The sequence below is a fragment of the Lissotriton vulgaris genome, chromosome 12 (genome assembly GCF_964263255.1).
Source record: "Lissotriton vulgaris chromosome 12, aLisVul1.2, whole genome shotgun sequence".
Classification (NCBI taxonomy): domain Eukaryota; kingdom Metazoa; phylum Chordata; class Amphibia; order Caudata; family Salamandridae; genus Lissotriton; species Lissotriton vulgaris.
Window position 1 is genome coordinate 108,590,446 of NC_141700.1, and position 26,852 is coordinate 108,617,297.

General features: G+C 48.1%; 1 protein-coding gene across 3 annotated transcripts in view; it reads left to right on the forward strand.

The window, feature by feature from the left end:
- The first annotated feature begins 5,748 nt into the window (after positions 1 to 5,748).
- MSTO1 (misato mitochondrial distribution and morphology regulator 1) overlaps positions 5,749 to 26,852 on the forward strand; it is a 255,728-nt gene continuing 234,624 nt past the window's right edge. Inside the window, exons 1-4 of one of the 3 annotated variants that reach the window (XM_086947417.1) lie at positions 5,749 to 5,946; positions 11,343 to 11,478; positions 17,293 to 17,368; positions 19,652 to 19,727. In XM_086947417.1, coding sequence (XP_086803543.1) covers positions 5,863 to 5,946; positions 11,343 to 11,478; positions 17,293 to 17,368; positions 19,652 to 19,727 — 372 coding nt within the window. In that variant the 5' untranslated portion in view covers positions 5,749 to 5,862. The remainder of the gene's footprint in view (positions 5,947 to 11,342; positions 11,479 to 17,292; positions 17,369 to 19,651; positions 19,728 to 26,852) is intronic. The other 2 variants (XM_086947416.1, XM_086947418.1) reach the window with 2 other exon arrangements.

Sequence of the window (26,852 nt, forward strand, 5' to 3'; positions counted from 1 at the left end):
CTCCACCCACTCATGCACGCACTCTCTAACCCATCCATCTCCATGCTCCTCTCCTCATCCATCCATGCACACACCTGCCCATCCACTCTGCCAATCATTTATCCATGTCCTCTCATCCATCCATCCATCCTCCCCCTCTCTCTCCATTCCCCCCTCACCCAGCCACCAATCCCTCCATCCACCCTTCACCCACCCACTCATCCATCCACTCATGAATCCATCCATTGACCTCTCACCCACCCCTTCACTCCTCCATCCATCCCCCCGTCCATCCACACATCCACCCCTTCACTCATCCATCCATCCATTCATTCATTCACCCCTTCACCCATCAATACATCAATCCATCCATCACCTCTCTCATCCATCCACCCACCGACTTGTCCACCATCCACGCCCCCATCGATCCATCCACCACTTCACTGATCCATCCATCCCTCCACCCATCCATCTACCCTTCCAACCATACACACATCCATCCACTCCCATCCATCCCTCCACTCATGCATCCATCCTCTCTCCCACCATCCATCCACCCCTTCACCCATCCATCCATCCCCTCACTCATCCATCCACCCCCCCACCCATACATCCACCATGTCACCCACACATCCACCATTCCACCCATCACTCCACCCATACATCCACCACTCCACCCATACATCTATTCACCCACATGGCAACATAACGGACGTCTGGTAGCCGGCTCCACCCGACATCCCTCACACATTTGATGATTCAAATTTGAATCTGCAGACCAACATCCCTGAACACAGACACTTCAGTCCCCCACACAAAGATCCTCATGAGTTGATGACCACGGACCAGAGCCCACCGTCCCGATTTAAGGCCCAAACCCGGATTGCAACCTCTCCCTCCCTTCCCAAAATAACTGAAGGACTCCCGCCACCCCCTCCCCCTCACTCCAACCCCCCTTGAAAGGCTGGGGCCCTGGGCCAGAGCCCACCCCGCCCGAGCCTCAAACCCTCTCCGGAAACCACCTCTCCCTTCTGGGAAGAGCTAACTCTCCCAGGAGGGGGCCAATTCACGGAGTCGACAGCTTCAGCTGCAGTGGGAGGCAAGGGGTCTCCTCTGCTAAAGCTGAAAGCGTGTCTGTTTGTTTGCTTTCGTTTTTAGCAAAGGAGACCCCTTGCCTGCACTGCAGCCGAAGCTGTCGACTCCATGAATTGGCCCCCTCCTGGGAGAATCACCCAGACAAAGGAACGGACACAAAGGGAAGATCGGAGTGGAGCGCGCGCCCCCCCCTGGGATGGTGCCGCGCCCTCCCAGGGGGGCACGCCCCACAGTTTGAAGAACCCTGCCCTATCCTGAGGAGAAGAGGACCAAAGGTGCCTTCACGTCCCTTAACATTCCAAGAACCGAAGCCACACTGTTTCACTGGACTGGTCACACAGTCCCCTCCTACAGTTTCCTTCCACAGCAAACGTTCTCCATTGGATAACATTTTGCACCCGGTGCTGTTTGGCACCTCTGCACCCGGCTGCCTTTGTGTCGCTGGTGGTGTTCTGCTGGTGCTGCCTTGGACCTAGCCCACCACTCACCTTAACTCCTGAAGAAGGGTCCTGTAAGTCGCTGACAAGAACTGATAAACCGCATATGATTTTCCTCCCATAGGTTAACATTGAAGAACTCAGAAATTGCAGTCGACTTTTTTGAACTGAAAAATATTCCTATTTAAACAAGCACTGGCGTTGCCAATAGGTCTCGCAGTAGGAAAGTTGGAGCTATTGGTTTTGTAAATGACACATTTTATATTTGTGTTGGTTTTGAAAATCGCGAAATTAATAGTTTTGTCATTTACAATGCCAATACTTTTAACTTTTGCAAATGTGACACTCATAGTATTTGTAATGCAAATGTTTTGTATTTACGTGACTTAGATGTATTGATATTACAAATAACAATGGTTGACATTTTTTAAATAATTAATACTTAAATAAAAGTTATTGTAATTTATAATGGCAATAGCTTAAACTGTTGTAAATACCTTTTGTGAAGATTATGTTCAGTGTATTTTATTGTGAGGAAAATAAAAGAACAGAAGTGAAATATTAACGTCTTTTTGTGACATTTGTGTAATGTGAGAGAGTGTGAGTGTGAGTGAGTTTGAAAAGGGTGATTGATTGTGATATGATATGATGTGTGATGCTGATAGGGTGTGTGAGTGTGTTAGTGTGTGTGATTTTTGAGAATGTTATTGAGGGTGTGTAAGGGTGTTTGAGTGTAATTGTGTGTGAGGGTGAGTGTATGTGAGGTGGTGTGAGGGGGAGGGTGTGTGTATTCCGATGGTGTGTGGTGTTGTGAGGATGAAGGTGTGTGCGTGTGCCTTTGTATGATGTAGAGGGTGTTATGGTGACGGTGTGTGTGTGTGAGGTGTTATGAGGCTGAGGGTGTGTGTGTGTGAGTGTGAGTGTAGGTGCGGCTGTGTGATCTGTGGGCTTTTATTTTTTTTAAATAATTAATACTTAAATAACAGTTATTGTAATTTATAATGGCAATAGCTTAAACTTTTGTAAATAACATGCCTTTGGAGGAATGCAACAAATGAGCTGCAGCAATGCAAGCACCATCCTATGGTTGTGCATGGCTGCAGTGGCAGCCTCTATGCTGTCTCTCTTCTGCTTGTTGGGTTTTGAACTGCGGTCTCTTTTCTTCTCTGAGGACTATCAGCACAATTTGTCAAGGGTACCTTGGAGGTTTTTATAGGTTAAAGCTAGATGAAACATTACATTACTGAAATAATTGTAAAATTATAGCAAGCTGAATCAATGTCAAACGCCTTTTAATTGCTTATATCAGGGACAACTCTAAGGAAACACATTTTATGTCCGCTTTATATTCTGCTGCACCTACACATTTTAGATTGCCCTCTGTGGCTTGCGGGAGAGGACCTTCGTCTTTTCCAAAATAAAGCACATTTGGTGACTAAGCAACGAATAACCGCTTTGAGCTTAAAAGCAGAAGAAATTACTTTTTTCACACTTTTGGATGTTTTAACTTACCTGCCAATAGCCAGTTCCATTTTTTACTCCAGTGTTAAATTAGTGTGATGTGTTATTGAAGACATTTCATGTTCCCTGAAAAAGTCCTTCTCGGTTCTTAAATCTCCCTGTATTTAGACACAGAGTTAAGAAGGTTCGACGTTGTTTGAGCAAAGAAAGAAGTAGGCTTTCCATTGTTCATTGATTGACAGACACCACCCTTAAATGCGTTAATAAGCGTGTAGTCTGCACTTCAAAGACTGCTGTCATTCTTATACATATCACCCAGACATTTCTACACATTTGTAACCTCATTCTTTTTGCTCATCTTAAGAGCCCTTTAGGCAACATTTTGTTAAAGTGAGAGGCTTCGAATATTTTAATTTTCAAACCTAATTATTTAAAAGCGTCAGAGACCGTTACCCTAAACTCAGAATTCCCCTTGTGCCTTCTTAGTATAGTAAATATAGTTGTGACGAAAAAAAAGACATCTGGCTTTTAAAAGAACTTTCTAGTGAGTTGAAAGGACTCTTCTGACATTCAAAGCCCGGTCATTCACAGGTAAGTATTAAAATTCCGGATCCGTCAATAGATCCAGTTAGTTTTTTTTTAACCAAATATTCTTCTGGTTTAAATTTGATTTCTGATCTGTGTTTACTAGCTTTTCAGTAAACACATTTTGTCTGTGATTCCAACCGCTGAACTATCTCCAGATCTCATCTGGAAAACCACGGACTTGCTTTAAACAGACTGTAAGCTGCAGTGACTCATTTTTAAGGTTATTAACTTTGCTTTGTTACTGCTTGGATTCTCTGATTAGCGTTTGAATATTAGTTCCATTGCTAGCATCATTAAAGGCCTGCCATCCGCGATGAGTTTAATTTGTAATGGCGCGGGCCTCGCTTTTAATTCATGGAGCAGCAGTCCTAAACTAGGGCGGGGCTTTGCTGGGCAGATTACAAGGGCCTGCATAAAGGTCACGAGCATTTAAAAGTGTCTCCAACAATAGGCTATTTGTGTGCAGTGCAAACAAATAAACACAAGCGTTTCAGATCAGTTTTGCCGTTAAAGAGCTGCAAACAGGTGGAACTAATACCACAGGTAAGGCGCTAGGTTGATCGACTGACGGGTTAAGTGTGGAGTTAGCCTTGATGGGATTCAAACAGCTTGTCAACTTTGCACTCACCTTGCCGAATAAATGGAGGTAACATTAAGGGAAAGTTCTAATACAGTTAAAACACGACCTGCAAGCAGCCATTGAACATGACTCGACTTCATAACCGCTCAAGATGCGAAGGGATCTACTGAAAATTACCTAATTTCCGAAGAGCAAGTTTCTGTCCACAGCTTCCAGCGGAGCCCATTTCTAAGCGGCGAAGGGGATGAGCCGCATAATGCCTCAAACATGCCTGCTCGTAAATGAGAAGTCAAGTCTAACATTAAAGAAGGTAATACTACTAAAGTGAATGAAAGATAAAGCAAGTTAGGAGGGTGGTGCAGGTTTCCAAAGAGCATGAAACCGTAATGCAGAGTCAAAAAGAGAGCGAGCGTGTAGGCGAGGAGAGAGGCACGTGAAAGTGAAAGTGCATCGATCGCGGGCTGTAAGGGTGCTGATGATTGATGGCGAGGACGTGCGTGTGCTGGGGCGTAGCATACTGAAACAAGAGCGGCCGGGAAACAAAGTACGGCCGGCCAGCCATGATTAATTAGGGGAGGAGAAGCCGCAGAGCGCACGCTGGGCGAAGCCCTTTGATGTGCTGTGCGGCCGTGAAAAAAATGCAATTAGGAGGGAGGCTGATGTGCGTGCTTGTTTGGTCACGTGATTCACGTGAACTTAAAGAAAACCGCACCAAGAAGCCCTTGGTTTGACGAGGATTTTGAGACCTAAAAAACGTACTTACCTGAAGGATTTTCTTCTGATGCCTAAACATATATAAATATACTTGGTTGTTTTATAAATTAGTGTGGATCTTCTTTCTGAGTCTCATTTGTTGACCATTGTGTGTATTTTCAGATGTGGGGTGAGGGCCGGTTTTGGACCGTGGGGGGCGATTTTGTTACTGGGGGCCGGTTTTGCAGAAGTGCTGTAAAAACGGCCCCTTGTAACAAAAGCGCAGGAACAATGTTCCCATAAGACCCCTCCACCCGGCAGGTTGGACGTAATTCCCAGGGCTGGTTTGTGATCCCAGTCCGGCCCTGCAAGCCCCCCCCACTCCCGTCCACTCATAAGGGAACCCGTGGTCTCTTTACACGATAAATCTCATTTGGATATATAATATTAAGAGCCAGCTTCCTACACTGCGTCACTAATTCACTGTTCATTAAAATGATTAAATGTGAACCCCAAAACCCCTAAATCTAGGATCTAGTCCGTCTGAAATGCACTTTATATTGGTATAGTTAAAAAAAACGAAAAATATAATCATATATCCAGGTCAAAGGAAATAAACTCCATTCAATGACCATATATTTATTTAATATATAATCCAGGACTTAATGTCCTTAATAGAGACTCATAAACCTCCAATTCATAACCTAAACGGCCATCATAAATCCCATTCCCAGATTAAACCCGCTTTTCTTTTCCTGCATCAGCATGCATGTTCTGGTCTCTCAGACCCCGCCTCCTCTACATCCCGCCTCCAGAGGCTCAGGGCCGGACGAAACGCCTCTCCTCCACATCGACAGCCAATAACAGTAGAAATGAGACACTTCGTCGCTATAATTGGTTTGAATGGAAACAGTGACAGGCTGGTGGGCGAATCAGACGTTCAATCAGTCCCTTCCCCCGCTACGGCCTAGTACTGCTGCTGCTGCAGCCGCTGCGTCCTGCGGTGAAAGTTGGGACGCGGACGCCGCCATGGCCCGCGCGCACAGGGAGGTGCTCACCCTTCAACTCGGACATTACGCTAACTGCGTGGGGACTCACTGGTGGAATGTGCAGGTGAGGAGGTTCGTGGGAGGAGAGGTACATCCGGACAATGTGTTCTTCAGCCAATAGAAGACAGAGGTGACGGAGTAGCCAATAGCATAAGAGATCTTTCAGGAAGAAACTCTGAAAAGAGGCGGGGACTGGCCAATAGGAAACAAGCACTGGCAAAGTCAATAGGTCTGGCGCTGTCAAAATGTTTGTTTAGTCATGGGGCTGTGACATGTAAAAGAATCTCCTTGGCTGCGGATGTGCCCCTTGTGAAATGTCTGAATGCGGTCACTCACAGTAAAGTTAATCAGTGAGTGAAGTGGGATGATCCACTGCCCCATGCTGTATGCTTTTGTGGATGGTATAAAAAAAGTGAATAGGCCTCAATAGACAACTAGTTTGAGATGGCTGAAAGCCCAAATAAATAGGCATAAGCATATCACTTTAGAGAATCAAAAGGTCGAGTTTAAAGCAGGTCCTAAACAAACTTGCTTAAGACCAATAGGTCTTTCCTTTGACACCTACTGCCTTTGTCAGTGGTTATTTAGCCATGCTGTGCAGCATGCCTAATTAAGGGGGATAAAAAGCCTATGATAATCTGAGTTGAACTGGTGGTAAATGAAAAGAAAAAAAATGTGCAAAAGTGTCTTGTTTTAAGTGCAGGTTGGGAGAGCATAATAGAGATCGTAGGGTGGCTGAGCTACATGCAGGGCATGGGTGGGACTCGCACGGATGGGGGAAGCAACGGGCATCAGTCATTGCGGGAGAGATGGGTTGGGAGAAGCAACATGGTGGGAGAGCAACAGAAGCAGCTCAGGGGGTTGGGGAAAAAAGCAATGGGTATAATTCCTGGTCTCTTGTTTCTAATTCCATCCACAGCAGTCACAAAAAGAGGGTGCCGGTGGGGGAACGCAACATGAGAGGTCAGGTGTTGGAGGGCAATGGCCAAGGCAAGAGGGCAGGCGGGCAACTAGAGCAAAAATTCGGGGGGGGGGCTAATTCTTCCAACCATAGACAGAGTGACTGTAAGAAGGGGTGACAACACAACAAAAGCCTAATTTACAAGTAAATGTATTTTAAAGACCTGTTAAGTACTCGGGTGCAGCTGCAATTAGATGGTCCCCAGCCCGCAAAGCTGTGTCAGCCCGGGCTGACGCACACGATGGGGGGGGCTGAAGCCCCGTGAGCCCAATGGACGTTGCGCGCCTGCAAGAGGGCAACGTGCAGTGGGCGGTGGAAAAGCAAGCATGTGAGAAAGCAATGATCAAGGGGACCCCCTGATACCAAGACTTCAAATTTGGACGGATCAACAGAAGGAGTGGACAAGGTAGAGTTCTGTCTCAAGAACCAAGGAGCAATGACTGACTTGGCGCCAACCCTGCCAGCCTGACTGCTGTCCCCAATAATCGCAGAACAATGCAGACTTGTCCTGCCGCTGTGCAGTCTCCAAGAGACCCGAAGGACTGTCAGTGCTTCACCAATTGCCTGAAGAAACTCCCTTGGAGTAGAGGAGGTATTCCCCTGTAGCCGCAGTCACCAAAGATACAAGGTGCAGTCCCTCGAGTTGCCACTCCCCGCCCAGCCTGACGCAGCAGCTCCCCAGGAAGAGGAACCTGTGCTCCTGAAGGTCATTTCTGTCTCCCCACCGAGTGGGAGGGCACCAGGACCAACTGGAGCCGCATAGGACCAATACCTGGGAACCAAACCCCTTGCAGCAGCCAAGGCTCGTTGTGTCCATTCCAGACATCAACACAGAGGAAAACCGGCCTGCACGTTGAGGGATTAAAGGGACAGTGAGTACCACATCAAGCGTGGCTCAGCTGTCCTTTTTGCCCCTCCTGCGGAAAACAAAAACAAAGAAGTGTGTCTGTGACCAACGCCTCAAAGCACCTATTCACTGCACTCCTGAGTCCAAGGGAGGTGACAGTGCTAACGGTGTCCCCAGACCCACAAGAGCCAAGCCCACGCTTGGGTTTGCCCAGACTGGACTTCCAGTCACTGCCTGCAGTCTCTTTCTGCAGGCCCCCTCCAACCACAGGAGACTCCTGCACCTGAATCTGACCCCAGATGACACCAATGTACCCGAGCCCCACAGCCCGAGGATAAGTGGATCAAGTGTGTGTGTCCCTATCTGCCTGAGGATCTCAAGGGTCGAGCTCCCTTGTGGGTTGCCCCGGACTGGTCCCCAGTCCCTGCTTGCAGCCTCTTTGTAACCGGGCTGTTCTCCCACTGAAGTGAAGACGCCGTGACACATCTCTGCCCCCGGGCACCCCAGAGCCTTCCAAGGTGACCTGTTGGTATGGTCTTCAACCTTGCCCCATACTCGCCTTCAGTTCAGAAAATAGTCCAGTAAGTTGCTGACAAGTGCCCAAATACAATACATGTTTTTCATCCATCGGATAAAATTACCGATCCAGAAAATGCTCAGTGTTCATTTCTGAAAACTGTAAAAATTCATACCTCAAAAAGTACTTACCCGATTTTGATGATCTTTTTATATAAATTGATATGTTTGTGTTATTTTTATAAATCGGTGTCAGAATTCTGTATTGCGTGTGGCCTCACTTACTGCCTTTGTGTGTGTAATAAATGCTTAGCACTACCCTCTGATATACCGAACTGTTTGCCTATACTACCACAAAAGAGAGCACCTGGGGTTGCCATTTGTGCCTCTGTAATTCCTTTGGGGTTTGCCTGGACTCTTTACATAGTGTACCTCTTTTTTGTCTACAGTATAAAGAGCCAGCTTCCTACACTCACTAAGGTAGACAAACGACAGACAAAACTTTGCTAAGTAGCACTTCAGTGTGACTGAAAAGTCTACTCCCTTCGAATGAAATAGTCTGTAGGAGGGCTCCTACAGAGGTGTTGTTGCTTCCTGAAGCTTTGGTAGCTCCCAGGGACCACTTAATACAATGGAGAGCTCTCAACAGAGGTGCATTTAGAGATCAGGGTCTAGCCCTTGCCGCCAGGTGTGACGTTTAGGCAGCCTTGAGACCATAACCTGACCTCCTAATGTTGAGTCTCACTCGATGACTGAGAATGATGGCTGTGCATTCTGTGGGTTGTCTTTTTCCTTCACACCAGTTGGTTTAAATCAGCTAATAACAATGCTTTGCTGTCAGTGTAGGCTAGGCAGAGATGAAGGGGAAGACATTTAGACATTTATTGTAGCTCCAAGGGAAAGCCAGAAGGTGTCTCAGAATATGGGTAATGTGTACGGCATTCGTTGTAGCTTTAATGAGAAATGGTGTGGGGTAGCTTGAGACCCAGAGGAAACCTACTGCAATTTTGAGGAGTATGAATTATAGGGCATTTCCTGCGTCCATACATTGAAGGAACTGTGGCTTGTATTGGTGCTCTGATGGAAGCCAACAACAAACAAGGCCATTAGCGTGCGTAACATGGAAACACATTGATGTGAGATGGCAACAAGGAAAGGTACTGAGGGTCTTTGAGAAATCCTTGTTGCAGGAAATTGGCAGCACTTGTTCCTTGGGGCGGGATTGTGGATGTGGGAAGCTGATGTATATCATGTGAAGCCAGGGCTCATAGGAGCATAGCAGATATGTATTTAGTTGGCTGGGTAATTTTACGAAGCCAATTCATATTGTTGAGCAGAGGTTGTAACATGGTACAGCATAGAGACTGGTTTTGTCTCTGTTATGTAGGGGCTAGCCACTGGTGTTTGGCCTTCGAGGAAAAAGCTTATGTCACTATAGTAGCAGGAGCTCTGTGTCAGTTGAGATTGATGCACTCGTCATGAAGCAGTTGTTGATGCATGTGTCTTCTCTGAAAAATACTGGAAAGTGGAGGGAGTATGCTAAATATAATAATTTCCGAATTAGTTTTGATAGGTAAACAGTTCATATAAATACTCCTCAAAACAAGCGAAGATTGATGTTGCTTTTTCTTTATTCTGAAGCATATATTCATTTCAGTCAGCTTCCAGAAGACGCATCACTTTTTTCATGTAAAACCAAAATTAACAGATTAACAGCCAACGCGTTTCGTCCCCATCTGGGACATTATCGGGGCTGTAAACAAGGAAAATAAGAATGAATATGAATAAAAAAAGGCGTCTCCATAAATTCAAAACATAAAAATCCATCCCAATTCCATGGTACAATTAAACATGATCCAATGCCATTGCATAATACAAACCCTGCAAAGACACCATCCTACCTATTGAACATTCTATTCATCAAGATATTTGCTCCCTATCAGAGTGTTCACAAATATGAGCAGTAAGTTATTATGGTACTTTAAACCTCAAGTCCGACATGGAGAACTATTCTTATTTTCCCAACATAGCATCTATCTCCTGTGTCCATTCCAAACTCCACCCAAAGGGTCCGCTGTACTCCTCTGTATTAATATATTATCACCTACCTAAACTTGGGCTCACCTTCCTGCATAAGGCCGTCACTATCATCAAGAAAAAATGTAATCTTCGTGTTCCAACAATAATATAGAGAGCTCCACGCATTCACTGATGTCCAGGGTAGTTCGATACTGTAAGAAATGTTTAGAAGCAATTTTAAAACCTCTCTCTATTTTTGATTGAAAAAAAAAACATTCCAAATTATCCACCTGCTATAACCCATTATAGTCTTACCACTATTGATCCCTGCAAATTCCCCAAAGTTTGTTCCGATATCCCTTTCAATAATCTCTTGTTCAACCATCGAATGCCATTAAGAAAGAAAAAAGGGTGTATGTTTCAAATACAACGCGACAACATAAATCGATCCACCCCCTGGATATAAAGAACATTTGTTTAGGTGAGATATTAGTTGCAGGAAGTTACAGACAGTTTTACACAGGGGGTGGATCGATTTATGTTGTCGCGTTGATTTTGAAACATACACCCTTTTTTCTTTCTTAGTGGCATTTGATGGTTGAACATGTTTAATTGTACCATGGAATTGGGATGGATTGTTATGTTTTGAATTTATGGTGACGCCTTTTTTATTTATATTTATTCTTATTTTCCTTGTTTACAGCCCTGATGATGTCCCGGATGGGGACGAAACGCGTTGGCTGTTAATCTGTTAATTTTGTTTTTACATGAAAAAAGTAGTGTCTTCTGGAAGCTGACTGAAATGAATATATGCTTCTGAATAAAGAAAAAACAACGTCAATCTTTATTTGTTTTGAGGAGTATTTATATGAACTTTTTACCTATCAAAACTAATTTGGAAATTGTTATATTATTGTATTTGATTTAGCATACTCCCTCCACGTTCCAGTTTTTTTCCTAGTATTTTTGAGGTCAGGACGGTGTACCTTGGGCGGTTGAGTGTGTGTGCAGATTCTGATCAGTGTTTGAGATTACTTTTGTGGGAAATACCCCTTGGGTGCACATTAGGAGATCCTACACGGTCGTAATTGGTTTAAATCATGTGTCTTCTTTACAGGATGCTGCCCTCTGCTACGAGTCTCAGGTCAAGCAGCCAGACCCCGAGATCTGCCACGATGTCATGTTCCGTGTTGGAGTGACAGCCACAGGACAGGAGACCTACATCCCCCGCCTGATCCTCATGGACCTGAAAGGTATCTGTGGCCGCTCACGCATGCAAGGCTGGAAGCATCCTTATCACAAACATGCCCTGGCAGCCCCTTTTTTTACACACATGCCTTCTCTTAGGCTCCTGTCATTCACAAACCAACCCAAGGGATTGCGTCTCACATGCACCACTGATGAAGCGCTCGTCACACAAACTAGACTGATGGAACCCCGTCAATTACACACTGTTGGTAACTTCAGTGTACACAACTTTTGATGCAGAAGATGCGCCCCAAGGTATACACATGCACCATTCTAGTGGCAGCCCTGTGGCGGTTCCGCTACGCAAATAGGAACTGGTCTTTTTCCCCTTCTACAAGAAGCCAAATTATCCCCAACAGAAAACAAGCATTTGCAATGCAATCGGTCTTGCCTGTGGGACGTTATATATATTTAGCTATGCAACACATTAGCCTGGGTGATGACACCTCTACTGTTCTTTAACATGGAGGGAAAGTAAGCACCAAACCGCGTGATATGCCAGGTATGGGAACACATGGAGAGAAATATTGCCTTTCAGCGGGAAAAGGTATAGTTTTAATATAAAATCAGGGCCTTCGGTGGTCATATTACTGAAAATACAAGATTTGTAAAAAAAAAATATTATTGTCCACCGGTGCTCGGGGAAGACACTTTCTATGGACTGGAATCTAGAGAATGCTAAATTGATTCTGGTATTTTACTGACCGGTGCTGGTCGTTTTCTATCAAGATAGTTAAATAGAGACAGTTGAATAGAAAAAACATCGCTAAGTGGAAGCAGACACGTCATAGGGCCTAACAAGCACTGGCGTTGCCAATAGGTCTCGCAGTAGGAAAGTTTGAGCTATTACAATTGCAAATAACAATGCCTTTTATTTTTGTTTTCATTTTAAAAACATAAAGGGCTTTGTCATTTACAAAAGCAATAGCTCCAACTTTCCTACTGCGAGACCTATTGTGCACTGCACAGTGTGGGTGTGAGTGGCACTGCGTGGGTGTGAGTGGCGTTGCGTGGGTGATAGTGGGCTTGCGTGGGTGTGAGTGGTGTTGCGTGTCTGAAAGTGGCACTGCGTGGGTGTGAGTGGCTTTGCGTGAGTGAGTGAGTGGCGTTGCATGGGTGAGTGGCGTTGCATGTGTGAGTGGTGTTGCGTGGGTGAGTGGCGTTGCATGTGTGAGTGGCATTGCGTGGATGAGTGGCGTTGCGTGGGTGAGTGGCGTTGCATGTGTGAGTGGCGTTGCATGTGTGAGTGGCGTTGCATGTGTGAGTGGCGTTGCATGTGTGAGTGGCGTTGCATGGGTGAGTGGCGTTGCATGTGTGAGTGGCGTTGCGTGGGTGAGTGGTGTTGCGTGGGTGAGTGGCGTTGCGTGGGTGAGTGGCGTTGCGTGGGTGAGTGGCGTTGCATGTGTGAGTGGTGTTGCGTGGGTGAGTGACGTTGCATGTGTGAGTGGCGTTGCGTGGATGAGTGGCGTTGCGTGTGTGAGTGGCGTTGCATGTGTGAGTGGCGTTGCATGTGTGAGTGGCGTTGCATGTGTGAGTGGCGTTGCATGGGTGAGTGGCGTTGCATGGGTGAGTGGCGTTGCGTGGATGAGTGGCGTTGCATGTGTGAGTGGCGTTGCGTGGGTGAGTGGCGTTGCGTGGGTGAGTGGCGTTGCGTGGGTGAGTGGCGTTGCGTGTGTGAGTGGCGTTGCGTGTGTGAGTGGCGTTGCGTGGGTGAGTGGCGTTGCGTGGGTGAGTGGCGTTGCGTGGGTGAGTGGCGTTGCGTGGGTGAGTGGCGTTGCATGTGTGAGTGGTGTTGCATGTGTGAGTGGTGTTGCGTGGGTGAGTGGCGTTGCGTGGCTGAGTGGCGTTGCGTGGGTGAGTGGCGTTGCATGTGTGAGTGGTGTTGCGTGTGTGAGTGGTGTTGCATGTGTGAGTGGCGTTGCGTGGATGAGTAGCGTTGCGTGTGTGAGTGGCGTTGCATGTGTGAGTGGCGTTGCATGGGTGAGTGGCGTTGCATGTGTGAGTGGCGTTGCATGTGTGAGTGGCGTTGCGTGGATGAGTGGCATTGCGTGGGTGAGTGGCGTTGCGTGGGTGAGTGGCGTTGCGTGGGTGAGTGGCGTTGCGTGGGTGAGTGGCGTTGCGTGGATGAGTGGGGTCGCGTGGATGAGTGGGGTCGCGTGGATGAGTGGGGTCGCGTGGATGAGTGGGGTCGCGTGGATGAGTGGGGTCGCGTGGATGAGTGGGGTTGCGTGGATGAGTGGGGTTGCGTGGATGAGTGGCGTTGCATGTGTGAGTGGCGTTGCGTGGATGAGTGGGGTTGCGTGGATGAGTGGCGTTGCGTGGATGAGTGGGGTTGAGTTGATGAATTGCGTTGCGTGGATGAGTTGCGTTGCGTGTGTGAGTGGTGTTGCTTGGGTGAGTGGCGTTGCGTCGGTGAGTGTGGTGTTGCGCGGGTGATAGTGGGCTTGCGTGGGTGTGAGTGGCGTTGCGTGTCTGAAAGTGGTGCTGTGTGGGTGAAAGTGGCACAGAGCCTTTGATGTGGCCTGGCGCAGGAGAAATGCTGCTGCTGGGAACAGATGGCCTGGCCGTGAAGCAGGGGGCGGAGCAGCGCTGGGGAAGCCTGTCGGAGGGTGATTGATGCCTTTGATGTGGCGATATTAAACACCCCCCCCCCCCCATGACGAAGTTAAACAGTGGAAATTCATTGGGAGAGCAGACTAAAAGTCACGTTTAAGGCTGTGATTCGGATTTTACTAGCACCCTACATTTGATCGTCCTCATTTTTAAGTAGTTGCGTAGTTTGATCTTTTTCAATTCAGTGCATTATGGCCTGATTTTATTTTCCTTTTCATGAAGCTGCTTTCTTCAGCGGCCACCATCCGTTCGAGTGATTAAGTGCTCAGAGCTGGGGAGGGGCCTATGCTGCTGCGGTCAGAATTGCAGGCACTTTTCAGCAGTCCATGGTTCAATAACCGATACCTCCTCCACAGTGCGGTGTGAGTCTTCCTCAGACTGTTTGCCATGGCTCATTCCGGTGTCCAGGAAAAGCATCCTTCATGGTCACTGGCGGCACTAGTGCTCTCTCCGCTGCACTTAGTAATTTTCAAGGCGCTGGAGAAAAGTCAGGGGGCCGACACAAGGTTTGTTGTCAACTGTGGCCCAGGGAAAAGAATAGCGGTTTCTAGACATGGGAGATCACTTGGGTCAGGACGACAATGCAGGCGGTGGAAGGCACCGTGCAAAATTGCATTTCTGAAAAGGGTAGCGTCTTGTACACGGCCAGCTGTGGGTCTTGGGGGGTTGTTTCCTCACTTAGTAATTTTCAAGGCGCTGGAGAAAAGTCAGGGGGCCGACACAAGGTTTGTTGTCAACTGTGGCCCAGGGAAAAGAATAGCGGTTTCTAGACATGGGAGATCACTTGGGTCAGGACGACAATGCAGGCGGTGGAAGGCACCGTGCAAAATTGCATGTCTGAAAAGGGTGGCGTCTTGTACACGGCCAGCTGTGGGTCTTTGGGGGTTGTTTCCTCTCACTGCATGCAAGGCAAGGGAAACTGAGAGTACGGCCGGCCTGCGGCCGACAATGAATAATTAGGGGAGGAGAAGCCCTAGAGGAGGAGAAGCCCTTTGATGTGCTGGGCTGTATAGAGTGCAGGCATGGTGAAAGGAGATGCGTGGAGGATGGGGGCGGGCTTGGGAAACTGAAGGGGCGGGCTTGGGAAACTGAGAGTACGGCCGGCCTGCGGCCGGCCATGAATAATTAGGGGAGGAGAAGCCCTTTGATGTGCTGGGCTGGCCCTGAATGCGCGTGCTTGTTCACATGAACTTCATGAAAACCGCGGGGCTGAAAGCCCTTAGTTTGACGATGTTTTCGCCACTTGAATTCTCGCTCCGCTCGATGCGCTTGCGCACATCGATAGGTCGCGAGACCTAAAAAGGGGAGAAGCTGATACAGAGGATGCTGCCCATGCTTTCATCCACAGTTCTCTAGTAAATTACCTACATAAGCTATCCCGAAAAAGGAGCACCACAATTGAAGTCTAGAGCCCACTAAGGTGAAATTACATATTTACATTTTTGTGGATTTCCAGATACAAAAAGGCATTTCCCGTGGATTAATATTAAAAAAAAGGAATGAGAATTAACTTCTTACTAGGTAAAAATTATTTTACTTACAGAAATGCAGACAAAACATTCCTGCTTTAAAGCATGATTTGGATCACTACCTCTTACTCTCACATAACTGCAGAATTCCATGTTGCTCATCTGCCAATGCAGGGTCCTACTTGCGTAGAGCCTCTGGTGAGATCCACATCAATCATTCACCCACCACGTCATTCACATGCTCTTGGTTGATGCCCAAGACTTTTTATTTATATGGTTTGCTGAACGTTCTGTTCCAAATTCCAGTTAAAATCGTATCACGTTATAAAATGTAAACAAATCAAAATTTCAAAATTCATTCAGTTTATACTGTGGATTCTTATATAAACAAATCAACTGCTTATATTGGTAAATTAGATAAAGTATCTCCAAGTCTTCTAAAACCTCTTAGCTTATAAATGTCCTTATATATGAAAATCTGTTAGTATCAGGCCGTATTTTCTTCACGACTCATCACGATAAGTAGTTGAGTATTCCCTGAGTGCTACTTGAAACTACCTCTGGATTTTTTCCAATTCTTTTGGGACCTTCTGCTTCAAAATACACATATCTGGGTTGCCCCGAAAATGTTCTCTGTCGCAAGACTCTGGTTGTACCTTCTCGTTCGTTAGTGGTTGTATTTACCCGAACCAGTTCACAAACGTCTACTGTTGACTTCATTAAATATATATTCACAGTTCCAAATTTATGCCTGGCCAACGTTTATGTATTAAAGAGCCATAAAATGAAACTGCTATACTTAGGATTATTAAATATGGTATGTTTTCAATGTTGAGCGTCATGTCCAGCTTTTCTTATTAGGGATCAATTTAGTTTGAGAAATCAAGAGCTTGCTTCGCTCAGTGTGTGTGTCTTTTTTTTGTGGTCTGAAAAAGTGTAGTGGTCCTGAAACCTATGAGGAGAGAAAAATAGAGAATTGCTTTGGTTCTAACCTCGGGGGCAGTGGGTTACTAGGCGCCATAAGAACGTGTGGTCTTGGTTAGGAATAAAGGATACACTGGATTAGCTTGGGTCTTCTGCTGGTACTGGCAGTTCTTACTTACAAGGAAATGGATGGGCCTGGGGTAAAGTCATATTGAAGCAATAACTCTAGATTATTTTGAATAATTTATTTCTCATCTCAAAATGGATAAGAATCCAGTGAGCCCAAGTTTGGGAAGCAGGAAGAGGTGTGACCTGCGCCACTGTAATTATGCAATTCTGTGGCCACAGTGTTTTCTGCATAATTATGTATGTGCGGCATTTGCCACATAATTCATCAACTGTTGCATAATGTGCAGATTTGAAAAAAACTAAAATTCCCAGCTCAAACTGATAAAAAGCTACTGAAAATGTAGTGATGTGTGCCTGCACAGTGGAAGGCCCTTTGTAAAGGCTGGCTGGTCTTTTTTTGGTTGCTTATTGCTTTATATGGCTGTTAAACTGGTATTAATGAGATGAAATCTTTGCCCAGACAGTGTTAGAACATGTGTAAAAATAATGAAGTAAAACCATCACAAAAAGTGCTGGATTACGCTGCATAATTTCTCTTTTCTTGCTGCATAAATTGGTCCTCCTCTGCCTCGTAATTCCAGTAGCCCTGGGTGTGACATATTGAGTAAGCCAACGCGTCATTGGTCTGTGCAGTTGCTGAGCTCCTCTCTCGCCCTCTGACCAACCCTTTGTTCTCTTCTGCAGGAAGCTTCAACTCCCTGAGTCAAGAAGGAAGCGTGTCTCCTTGTGCAGATGCGAAGGCCAGCCAGGTGGATACATGGTGAGATAGCACTGCGTTCTATGTTAGTAAATCAATCATTCATGCAGCACACACCACAGACCGAGGTGTCTCTAGGTGCCTAAATAATACATTTTAGGATTCCCCAATTTAGTTTGATGCTTTTTATCAGCCCCTAAAAGTTTGGCAGTCTTGCCCAGACTCCAACTGTAAGAAGCAGGTTGCACAGAGTTCTTTACAGGAGGCAGGGACTCCGCTTACACATTTATTTATTTATCGAGTTTTGTATAGCGCGAACTAGACCCGAGTAGATCAGAGAGCTTCACAGAGTTAGCATAGCTGTAATTACGTGAGTTGCATATGGGGTCAATATAGATACATAGTGACAACATGTAAACGTAGTGTTCGAAAGACAGTAGGATATGTTTATATATATCACGCTTTACATAGTTAGCACAGCAGCAGTTGCACGCATTACATGTGGAGTACATAAGGATACATAGCAAACAATATGTGTGGAAGGCTGTAGTGCTCCCGTCAACAATGCATTGCTCTGTAGTAGTGCAGGCTTGGCATTGATCTCTTAGTGTGTGTCTTAGGTTAACGAATAGCTCGCCTCTGAGGAGTGATTTGGGCCATTCTATTCCACTAACTCACCTGACCACTGCATCACCTCCATGACCTAGTGAGGCGCTAGATCATCTTGGTGTAAACCTCACTTTATTAAAATATATATATTTAATTGCTATCCACGCCCTAATTATAATTAAATAACCCTCACCCGTACCTAATTTATTCTTACTTATATTTGATGGTGCAATGCCCTATGACACAATAAAAGTGATGTTGTGAGTGTGCTGAGGGCATGTCTTGTATTCGGCTGCGTCGTGGAACACAGCATCTATTTTCACCCCTAGGAACCTCACAGCACCATGCCGTAGATGCACCACAGTCGTTACTCACCAAGCTCCAAAAGTAATATATGGCCTGCAGGTGTAACACGACTGAAAAATGCTAAAATTGGAGGGCGCATATTAATGGAGGAGTTGTGCAGTCATTAAACTGCTGAGTGGAGGGGTTTGGGATGGAACAAATCGTAATTGACAACATTTTCTGAAGCCATGGCGTAAAGCTTTTCAGTCCATTAACTCATACCACCAACCATATTGAGACACATTTTAAACTGTAATTTTAGTATATATATATATATATATATATATATATATATATATATATATATATATATATATATATATATATTATGTATATATACATACTTGCGTTGTCGATAGCGGACAAACCAAGCAAGGTCCGGTCTGAATTAACAATACCTCGAACACCAAGGATGACAACGCCTTGTTTTGAATAAATAAAGGATTTTATTTGTCGGCTGTCGACAAATAAAATCCTTCACTTGGTCAAAACAAGGTGTTGTCATCCTTGGTGTTCGAGGTATTGTTAATATATATGTGTGTGTGTGTGTGTATATATATATATATATATATATATATATATATGTGTGTATGTGTGTGTATATGTATGTGCATGTCTAGTATATAAAAATATGGGTCATTAGTGAAGTTGAGTTTATGCAAGTCATTGTGCAGAAGTAAATCTGATCATGTTACCCAGCCACTCGAAATGTACTTTTGCGTCATATTTTGGATGTTGCTTAGGGTAGGTGCAAGCTAGGACAAATGTTCACAAACCTAGTGCTGGCAAGCGTGAGTGTTGCTGGGTGTAGCCCGTTGGCATGGTTGGAGCTGGAGGGAGAGCATATCTGATGGATGACCAAGTTGCCAGAAGGCTGTGTGAGTTTCCAGTGGCTGTGTATGTTTCTGGAGCAGGTGTGTCTCTCCTGTTAGCTGTTGGAGTTAGGAAAGCACTACAGGGAGGGTGCAAAAGGACTGTGGTTCCATACTGCAGATGGAGGCAACCTGTGAGTATTGCTTTCCAGGTGAGGTGTGCTGTGAGCCAATATACACTTCTAGAGAACCTATCCTGTGTGTCCAGGGTCTTTTGTCTTCAGCTCAGACGGTTGTCAGAGATGCAGAGACAGCCACATAAAGGGCTAAATGGGTAGGCCCTGGGTTGTGAACCCACAATGGAGACTCTAAGAGACTCCGAGTTTGACACTTGTGTCTCCAGGCAGATGTGCTAGGTATTAATGTGTGTGGTCAATCCAGTAATTTTACAGGTCCCCCAGAGGCTGCATGCGCCTTTGAAGGACTGTGAGTTTCAAGGTAATCATATAGTCCTCTTTAATTGACAACAGTGTCTCCTAAAGGCTGAGCAAGTGTTCTGACAAGTCTGTGTCTGTTTCAGGAAGGGCATCGTGACGACTCACAAAGAAGAGCCTTATGAGACCAACCCATTCCTGCAAGACCTTAACAAGCTCAAGGTAGGACTCCATTATTTGTTCTGATACCTGGGGGTTGGACAAAGGCACAGGGCACAAATAGAGGCCAGAGGAGGTATGAGGAGGGCATCGCGTAGTGGGTATCCAATGCTGGACCTGAAGCTCTGTAGTCAGGACAGTTTAGGGATATTTCCACGGACAAATTAGCTTATAATAAATGTAGGAAAGTGGAGTATTATGTGGTGATGCTGGTTAGGCTTCACTATGCAATACTCTCACAATACCCCTAAGATGGCCCTTTGATTCACAATAATAGAGTCATAGCTCAGTCCTGGTAGAGTGGCTAAGAGCAGTCAGGCTTTACTTGAAGAAAATGTAAGCATTTCAGAGTACCAACATGGAAGATAAGTAATTGACACAACGCAAAAGTAATCTGACACCAATTTATAAAAATAAAGCAGATTTTTATTTAATTGTAGACACTAAAATGAAGTGAATTGGATAAGTATAACCAGAGTTGTGGATTTTAGAAGCAATAATAAATAAGTTGAAAACAGTAGTGCATAACTTTATCATTGCGGTCAATTGGAAAAAGCACTAGTGGCAATCGGCACTCGCAGGTCGAGTTGCGTGGAACCCAAGGAGGATAATGGTGATACATGCCCCAGGACCAAACCACAACAGTCAGTTAATTTTTTAACTAGCCGAAGAAGCCCGGGTGCAGAGTTGTCCTGGCTGTCCTTGGTGCTGAAGTGGGAGCTGGTATTACCGCAGACACAGTGCTAGTGGGGAACATGGAGCAAAAAGTCTAGAACAAAACCAGGGCTGATGTCTGATTAAGGTTTTGTATAGTTCCCTCAAAGTGCAGCGCTGAGTAAAGGGAGTTGTTGCCAGACTGGTGACCAACCAGCCTTGGCAGTGGTAAGCACATCAGAAAGTTAATTAGAGGTCTTGGGAAACACTGAAGCCGCCTGAAACCTTTTGGAGGTCAGGACTACATTTTCCACAATGCACTGGTCCATCTACTTCTGGGAGGGCCTGATGGCCAGCGATTTCCTTAGTTCCGGTACATCGTATTACTTGCGGTGGTAGGGGACTAGTGCCACTATTCCAGGAGAGTCTGGTGGTGCCTTTGGCTCTCAAAGGGGTCCCTCTGTCTGGGGAAACCAAACTTTAGTCCAGGACAAGTCGCAGTTGTACAATTCCAGAAAGGTTGCTACAGGTGCAGGGTATCACACCTTTGTTTTGTACAGCTCCTATTGTCTCAGATACAGGTCTCTTCTTTTGTCCGTGTTGTAAGTCAGAACTGAGGTTCTGGTGTTGGGGGTAGCCTTTAAATCTTAGATTTAGGAGTGATAGGGGTGTGGGTGCAAGTAGCCAATGAGCTACTAGCCCCGGCTAATCTGCCCTTGAGGTGACCACATCCCAGGGTGTAGGTCACTTTTCTACCTAGAACCCACTATTCTGGGGGCGTGGCCAAGCAAGCCGACTTGGCGGACGCAGCCTAAGACCGCTCCGTCCCGCCGTAACTTTATACGCTGAATTATCCTGCCTCCCATACCCTGCGGCACCCTTTGGGAGCAGTGCTGGCAGCGGAGGGCTGACGGCAGGCTCCGGACGGGATCCCATCTCTCCACGGTCACCGGGGACGGAGGATCAAGCACTGCGGCAGTGAGGCGAGTTTGGCGATCCCCGGCGGATGCTGAGATCCGGCGTGGTGCGGTGGCCCTGGGGGGAGTGGAGGTCCCCCCGGCCCAGCGGATTCGGCCCTCTGTCCTTGGCGGCTGACCAGTTGCGGACCCCCTAGACGGCCGGGGGCCGGGTCCTGGGGGAGCAGCGTGGAGGTGTGGCCTACCTGCCGCCGGGCAGCCGGGATGTCTATTTTGGTGCGGTCCGGCCGGGCCTGGCAGACTGCCTGCAGGATCTTTGACTCCCCACCGTACACTGGGGTAAGGAGGTGCACAGTGACTGGGACGCCGGGGCCCCGGTTTCGGCGGCCATATCGGGCCGCGGTGGAGGGACTGAGACCATCCCTGGGACGCGCGGGTCCCCTCCCCCCCCTCCCCCCCTCCCCCCTGATACTGGTCGGCCGCAACTCCTGGAGCTCGGGGGAGGAGGCGGGCGTGGCGGCCGAACTGATTCCCGCCACATCACTGTTGGGCCCTACAGGAGCGCGTCTGGTGGGGTGGGGGCCACCCGCATACGGCGACGGTCGTCCCTTAAGTTGCAGGGGCTGCGGGATACCCAGTCCAGTGACCCTACTGTTCGGTGGCTTTGTCGGGCCCCCCCACTTATTCCTGCTGGTTCGGCGGTTGGGCCGGACCGTGGCTGGGGTCCAGGTGGCCCGCGCCTCTTCTCCTGGGGGCTCTCTTTCTGGCCGGGTCCGGGGACGTGCTGTGACGGACCGACAGGTGGGAGACATAGTGAGACCGCGTCCTGGGTTGAGCTCGAGGCGGCTTGGACAGTGAGGAGCTCCGGGTGGTGACCCTGATATCGAGTCCCTCATCAGCGGTGACCCCCGGCGTGTGCGAGACAATGACTCGAGGTGGTGGAGGGGGAGGCCCCAAGAAAGGCCCAATTGATAAATTCACTGGCCCTAGTGGGGGCGCTGGGGCGTCTGGAGGCCGCCAAGACTCCGGACCGGACAACGCAACGTTAATGGCGGCCATAACGCAATCTAGAGATGCTTTGGATGCAAAGATTGGGGCCGTCGGGTCAGATGTGACTTTGCTCCGCCAGGACTTGCGAAATGCTGTGAGTCGCATTACGGAAGCCGAGACACGCATCTCCGGGGTTGAGGACGATGTGGAGACCCTGAAGCGCAAGTTGGCGAGCATGGAATCCATCCAGAAGGGTCAGGCGCTCCGAGTGGAGGATGCGGAGGGGCGCGCCAGGCGGAATAACCTGCGCTTCGTGGGCCTGCCGGAGGGCGGCGAAAAGGGCGACATGGAGGGCTTCCTATCAAGGTGGCTGGAGAGCTGGCTTCCGCAGAACTCCCTCTCCCGCTGCTTTGTCATCGAGAGGGTGCACAGGGCCCTAATGCAGAAACCACCGGAGGGGGCGAGGCCGAGGCCGGTGATTGCTAAGCTCCTGAACTATCATGACCGGGACACTATCCTCAAGCTTGCCAGGGACAAGGAGCCGCCCATGTTTGAGAACCACCGGACCCTGATATTCCCCGGACTATACGCGCCTGGTGCAGCAGCAGTGACAATCATTCATGGCAGCGAAGGCCCGCTTGCGTGAGTTGCGGCTCCCCTATGCCCTATTGTTTCCGGCCCGTCTGCGGGTGGTGTACCAGTCCCGTACCCACTTCTTCGATACCCCGGAGGAGGTGTCCCGATCAGAGTGCATACGCCACCGGGGTTGGATGCTGATTCCGCTCGGACTGGAGCACAGACGCGGACCGTCCAAGGGGCCCGTCGGAAGGGCAACTGGAGATCCCGTTCCCGGCAGCGCTCGGCATCGGTGAATGCGACGGAGAGACAGCGGGAGGCTCGAAAGGATCGCACAGACGGAACTTGAACTGCTGCTGATGAAGCTTTGGGTCCCTAGCCTACGGAGATTGGACCATCTCACTGTATTTCAGACTATATGTAGTTTATCTTCATTCTAGTCCTTGGTCTGGTTGTGATCGGACGGATAAGTATCGCACCTGGGACTGCCCACCGACTGGTCCGTTCCTTGCAGGGGTGCTATGCTGTGGGGTTTGGGGGGGGGGAGGCTGGGCGGGGGGCACTCCAGGAAGTGCGTTAGTTACCGGGGACGGAGAGGTTTGGGAGAGTTATTGGGGATCCATTGCGGTAGGGGGCTGCCAGCATGCAGTTGGTGTTGGTAGGTTGCTGCTCCGCAACAGGTACTTCACTGTTTTTGAGGTATGGGGAGGGGGGTTGGGAGTTTTCACAGTTCAGGGGAGGTGGGGGGTTGGGGTGGGCAAGTGGGTGAGTTCCGGGGGAGGATTTGGGGATGACGATTGCAAGACAGTTCCAGTACGTCCTATGTATCTGTATCGCTTTTGGTGTGGCCCGCTGTGGGGCGCTCTCCTTTCATGGACTTCAAATGGCGACTGCTGAGCCGTGGGGCCTCATTGCATATTCTGAGCTGGAATGTAAGGGGTATGTTGGATAAGATTAAGAGGGGGGCAGTCCTGCGGCAGGCGACGAGAGAACGTGCGGACATATTGGGTCTACAGGAAACCCACTTATTGGGTAATAAGATATTATGTTTACAGCGCTTTGGCTATTTAACAACTGCTACCTTACCTTTTCCCTCCTGAGGCGGAAGCCGGGAGATCTCCTCTCTTTTCTTGGCAATTTTAAAATCGAGTGTGTTTGACTTTCGTGTTAGTCATTTTTAATTGAATTTCTGTGCAGCTTAGGATCGCGCTTGTGCTGTAAGCGTGCTGCTGCCTTGCCTCAGACTTCCCAGCGCTTGTAAGCGCTTCGCCTGCTCCCTCCTCCTTGCCTGGGGTTTCAGACCGCCCTCGGCTGAGTATTGACGCCGAGGGCTGGGATCTGATTTCGGTCGCCATCTTGGGGGTAGGACTCTCCGCCCTCGCGCTCTAGTAGCGCTATAAAAAGCTCCTCCCTCCCTCCGCGCAGCGGACCCGTACTGCGGACGCGCCGGATCTGCGCCGGATCTGCGCCGGAGTCGTGCCAGAGTCCTGCCCGTCTGCGCCCGTCAGCGTCCCGGAGGCGTACGGCGTGGCAGGATCTCTTGGTTGTTATTTTGCTCCCCTTGTCTCACTATGCTTTCTTACTCCTCCCAGGAGCTCTACTCCCTGCGCACTTTGGATGCGTCCTGTCACTTAGTATTTCCTGGCCGCTATAGGGGTAAACATAAGTGCCCTGTCTGTAACTGGCATCCTACTAGCAACCTCCCCCCCACCCGTCCCGCGAAGGATTGTAGCATTAAACATCTGTGCTTACTCCTTAATACTAGGTCGCTGCATAGACACACTCAGGAGATCTTTGATCTCCTCTCTACGACCAGTCCTACCTGTCTTATGCTCACTGAGACTTGGCTCAATGAGTCCTCCCATCCGGACATAGTGGCAGCCATTCCCTCCGAGTATATCATCCATCGACAAGATAGAGCTAAGGGAAGAGGGGGAGGAGTCGCCCTAGTTGTGAAAAAATCTCTCACGTGCACAGTTATGGACACAGAGACCATCGCGGGCGCCGAATCCCTCGCCTTTACCCTATCCCTATCACCTCAACAAGCGGTGAAGGGTCTCGTAGTTTATAGGCCACCGGGTCCTGTGGGATCTTTCTTTGATGATCTCCAGCAGGTCCTGTCTGCACTAGTTTTGAGATCTGAGCAGTGTCTATTGGCGGGAGACTTCAACTTCCATATGGAAGATCATCAGGATCAAGATGCTATTAAGCTGCTGGATATCACGTCTACCCTGGGCTTGGCCCCTTATCTCTCCGGCCCGACCCATGACAAAGGTCATACGCTTGACCAGGTCTTTTCCACTTCACCAATTGTGGCTACCACACTTCTGCCAGTATTGTGGTCTGATCATTGTCTTGTCCATTTTCAAATATCTGCCACTGAGAAACCAGCTGTCAGTGCCATGAGACAACAGGGCAGTAACTACAGGGCGTACCATCGGGTGACTCCAGATCTGTTAGCCCAGGCCCTGGTGGACCATCCTCTGTCCTACACTGGTGATCTGGATAACAACCTTGACATTCTGCAGTCCTGGCTCCTAGCTAGATTGAATGAGCTAGCCCCATTACAGCCACCCAGATCTGATACCCAACGGATCTCGGCCCCTTGGTTTACGGAGGAACTGGCCCATTCCCGTAGACAATGTAAAGTCGCCGAACGGGCTTGGAGAGCCCATTATGATACAGAGGCTAAACAGATCTACAAATCCATGATGAAATCTTATCATGGTTTAATCCTACAGGGCAAGAAATGTTATTTTGCCAAAAGAATTGAGGAAGCAGCAAACTCCTGTAAGGAGATCTTTTCGATTGTTCGAGAATTTACTACCCCGCGCTCAATCTCAGCACAGGAAGCCCCGGCTGAGACCTGGGCCGACACCATTGCTAATTTTTTCACTACCAAAATTAGGCAGATTCAGGATTCCTTTCCCCCAAGACCGACAGCTGATCCTTCGACTCTGTCTAACGAGATAGCTCACCTGTCTACCTCTGGCCCAGTTCTGTTAGACTTCCCGCCCCTTACGATATCCTCATCTCTAGCATTGATGAGGAATCTTAAATCTGGCTCACCCCGCGATCCCTGCCCGGCAAAATTCCTAGCGAGAATGGCAGATGTTGTTAACCCCATAGCCAATCCTATTCTCAACCTCTCCTTGAGTCAGGGAGTTTTGCCACACTCCTGGAAACAGGCCATGGTTATTCCTCTTCTTAAGAAGCCCAACCTTGACCCGGAGGCCCCGTCCAATTACAGACCGATCTCGCTCCTTCCAGCACTTACTAAAATCCTGGAGAAACACGTTCATAGCGTGCTCTCTAACTTCCTGGAGTCAAATGAGCTACTCCATGCGTCCCAATCGGGCTTTCGATCCAACCTAAGCACCGAGACGGCGCTTTTGGAAGTCTCTGAGATTGTGAAGGAGGTGCTGGATGCTGGAGGCAGGGTGATGTTAGTAATGTTACATCTGTCGGCGGCTTTTGACACCATCCCCCATGAGGATCTCCTCACTAGATTACATGACATCGGTCTAGGGGGGACGGTGCTCAACTGGTTTTGTTCCTTCTTAGCCAACCGCCGACAGACGGTCAGGGCCTCACCTGGATCTGCCGAAATGCCGCCATTGGGAGTTGGAGTTCCTCAGGGCTCAGTACTGAGCCCTACTCTATTTAACATCCTCATGACCCCTCTGGCGACATTGGCGGAGTCCTATGGGGCCCGGATCGTCTCATATGCTGACGACACCCAGCTTCTTTTCACCTGCCGCAAGAGCGAAGATTTCGATGGGGAAAGTATCCGTGAGTGCCTTGGGGCTGTTTTCAACTGGTTCCAACTGAACAGCCTCAAGTGCAACTCGGATAAATCCGAGATACTTTTCTTCGGATGCCCATCGGAACCGGATTGGCATGGTTGGTGGCCTGCCGACATGTTCCCCCCCAGCTCAGTCATCTGAATGGGCTAAGAACCTGGGAATTAAAATTGACAATGAGCTCACGC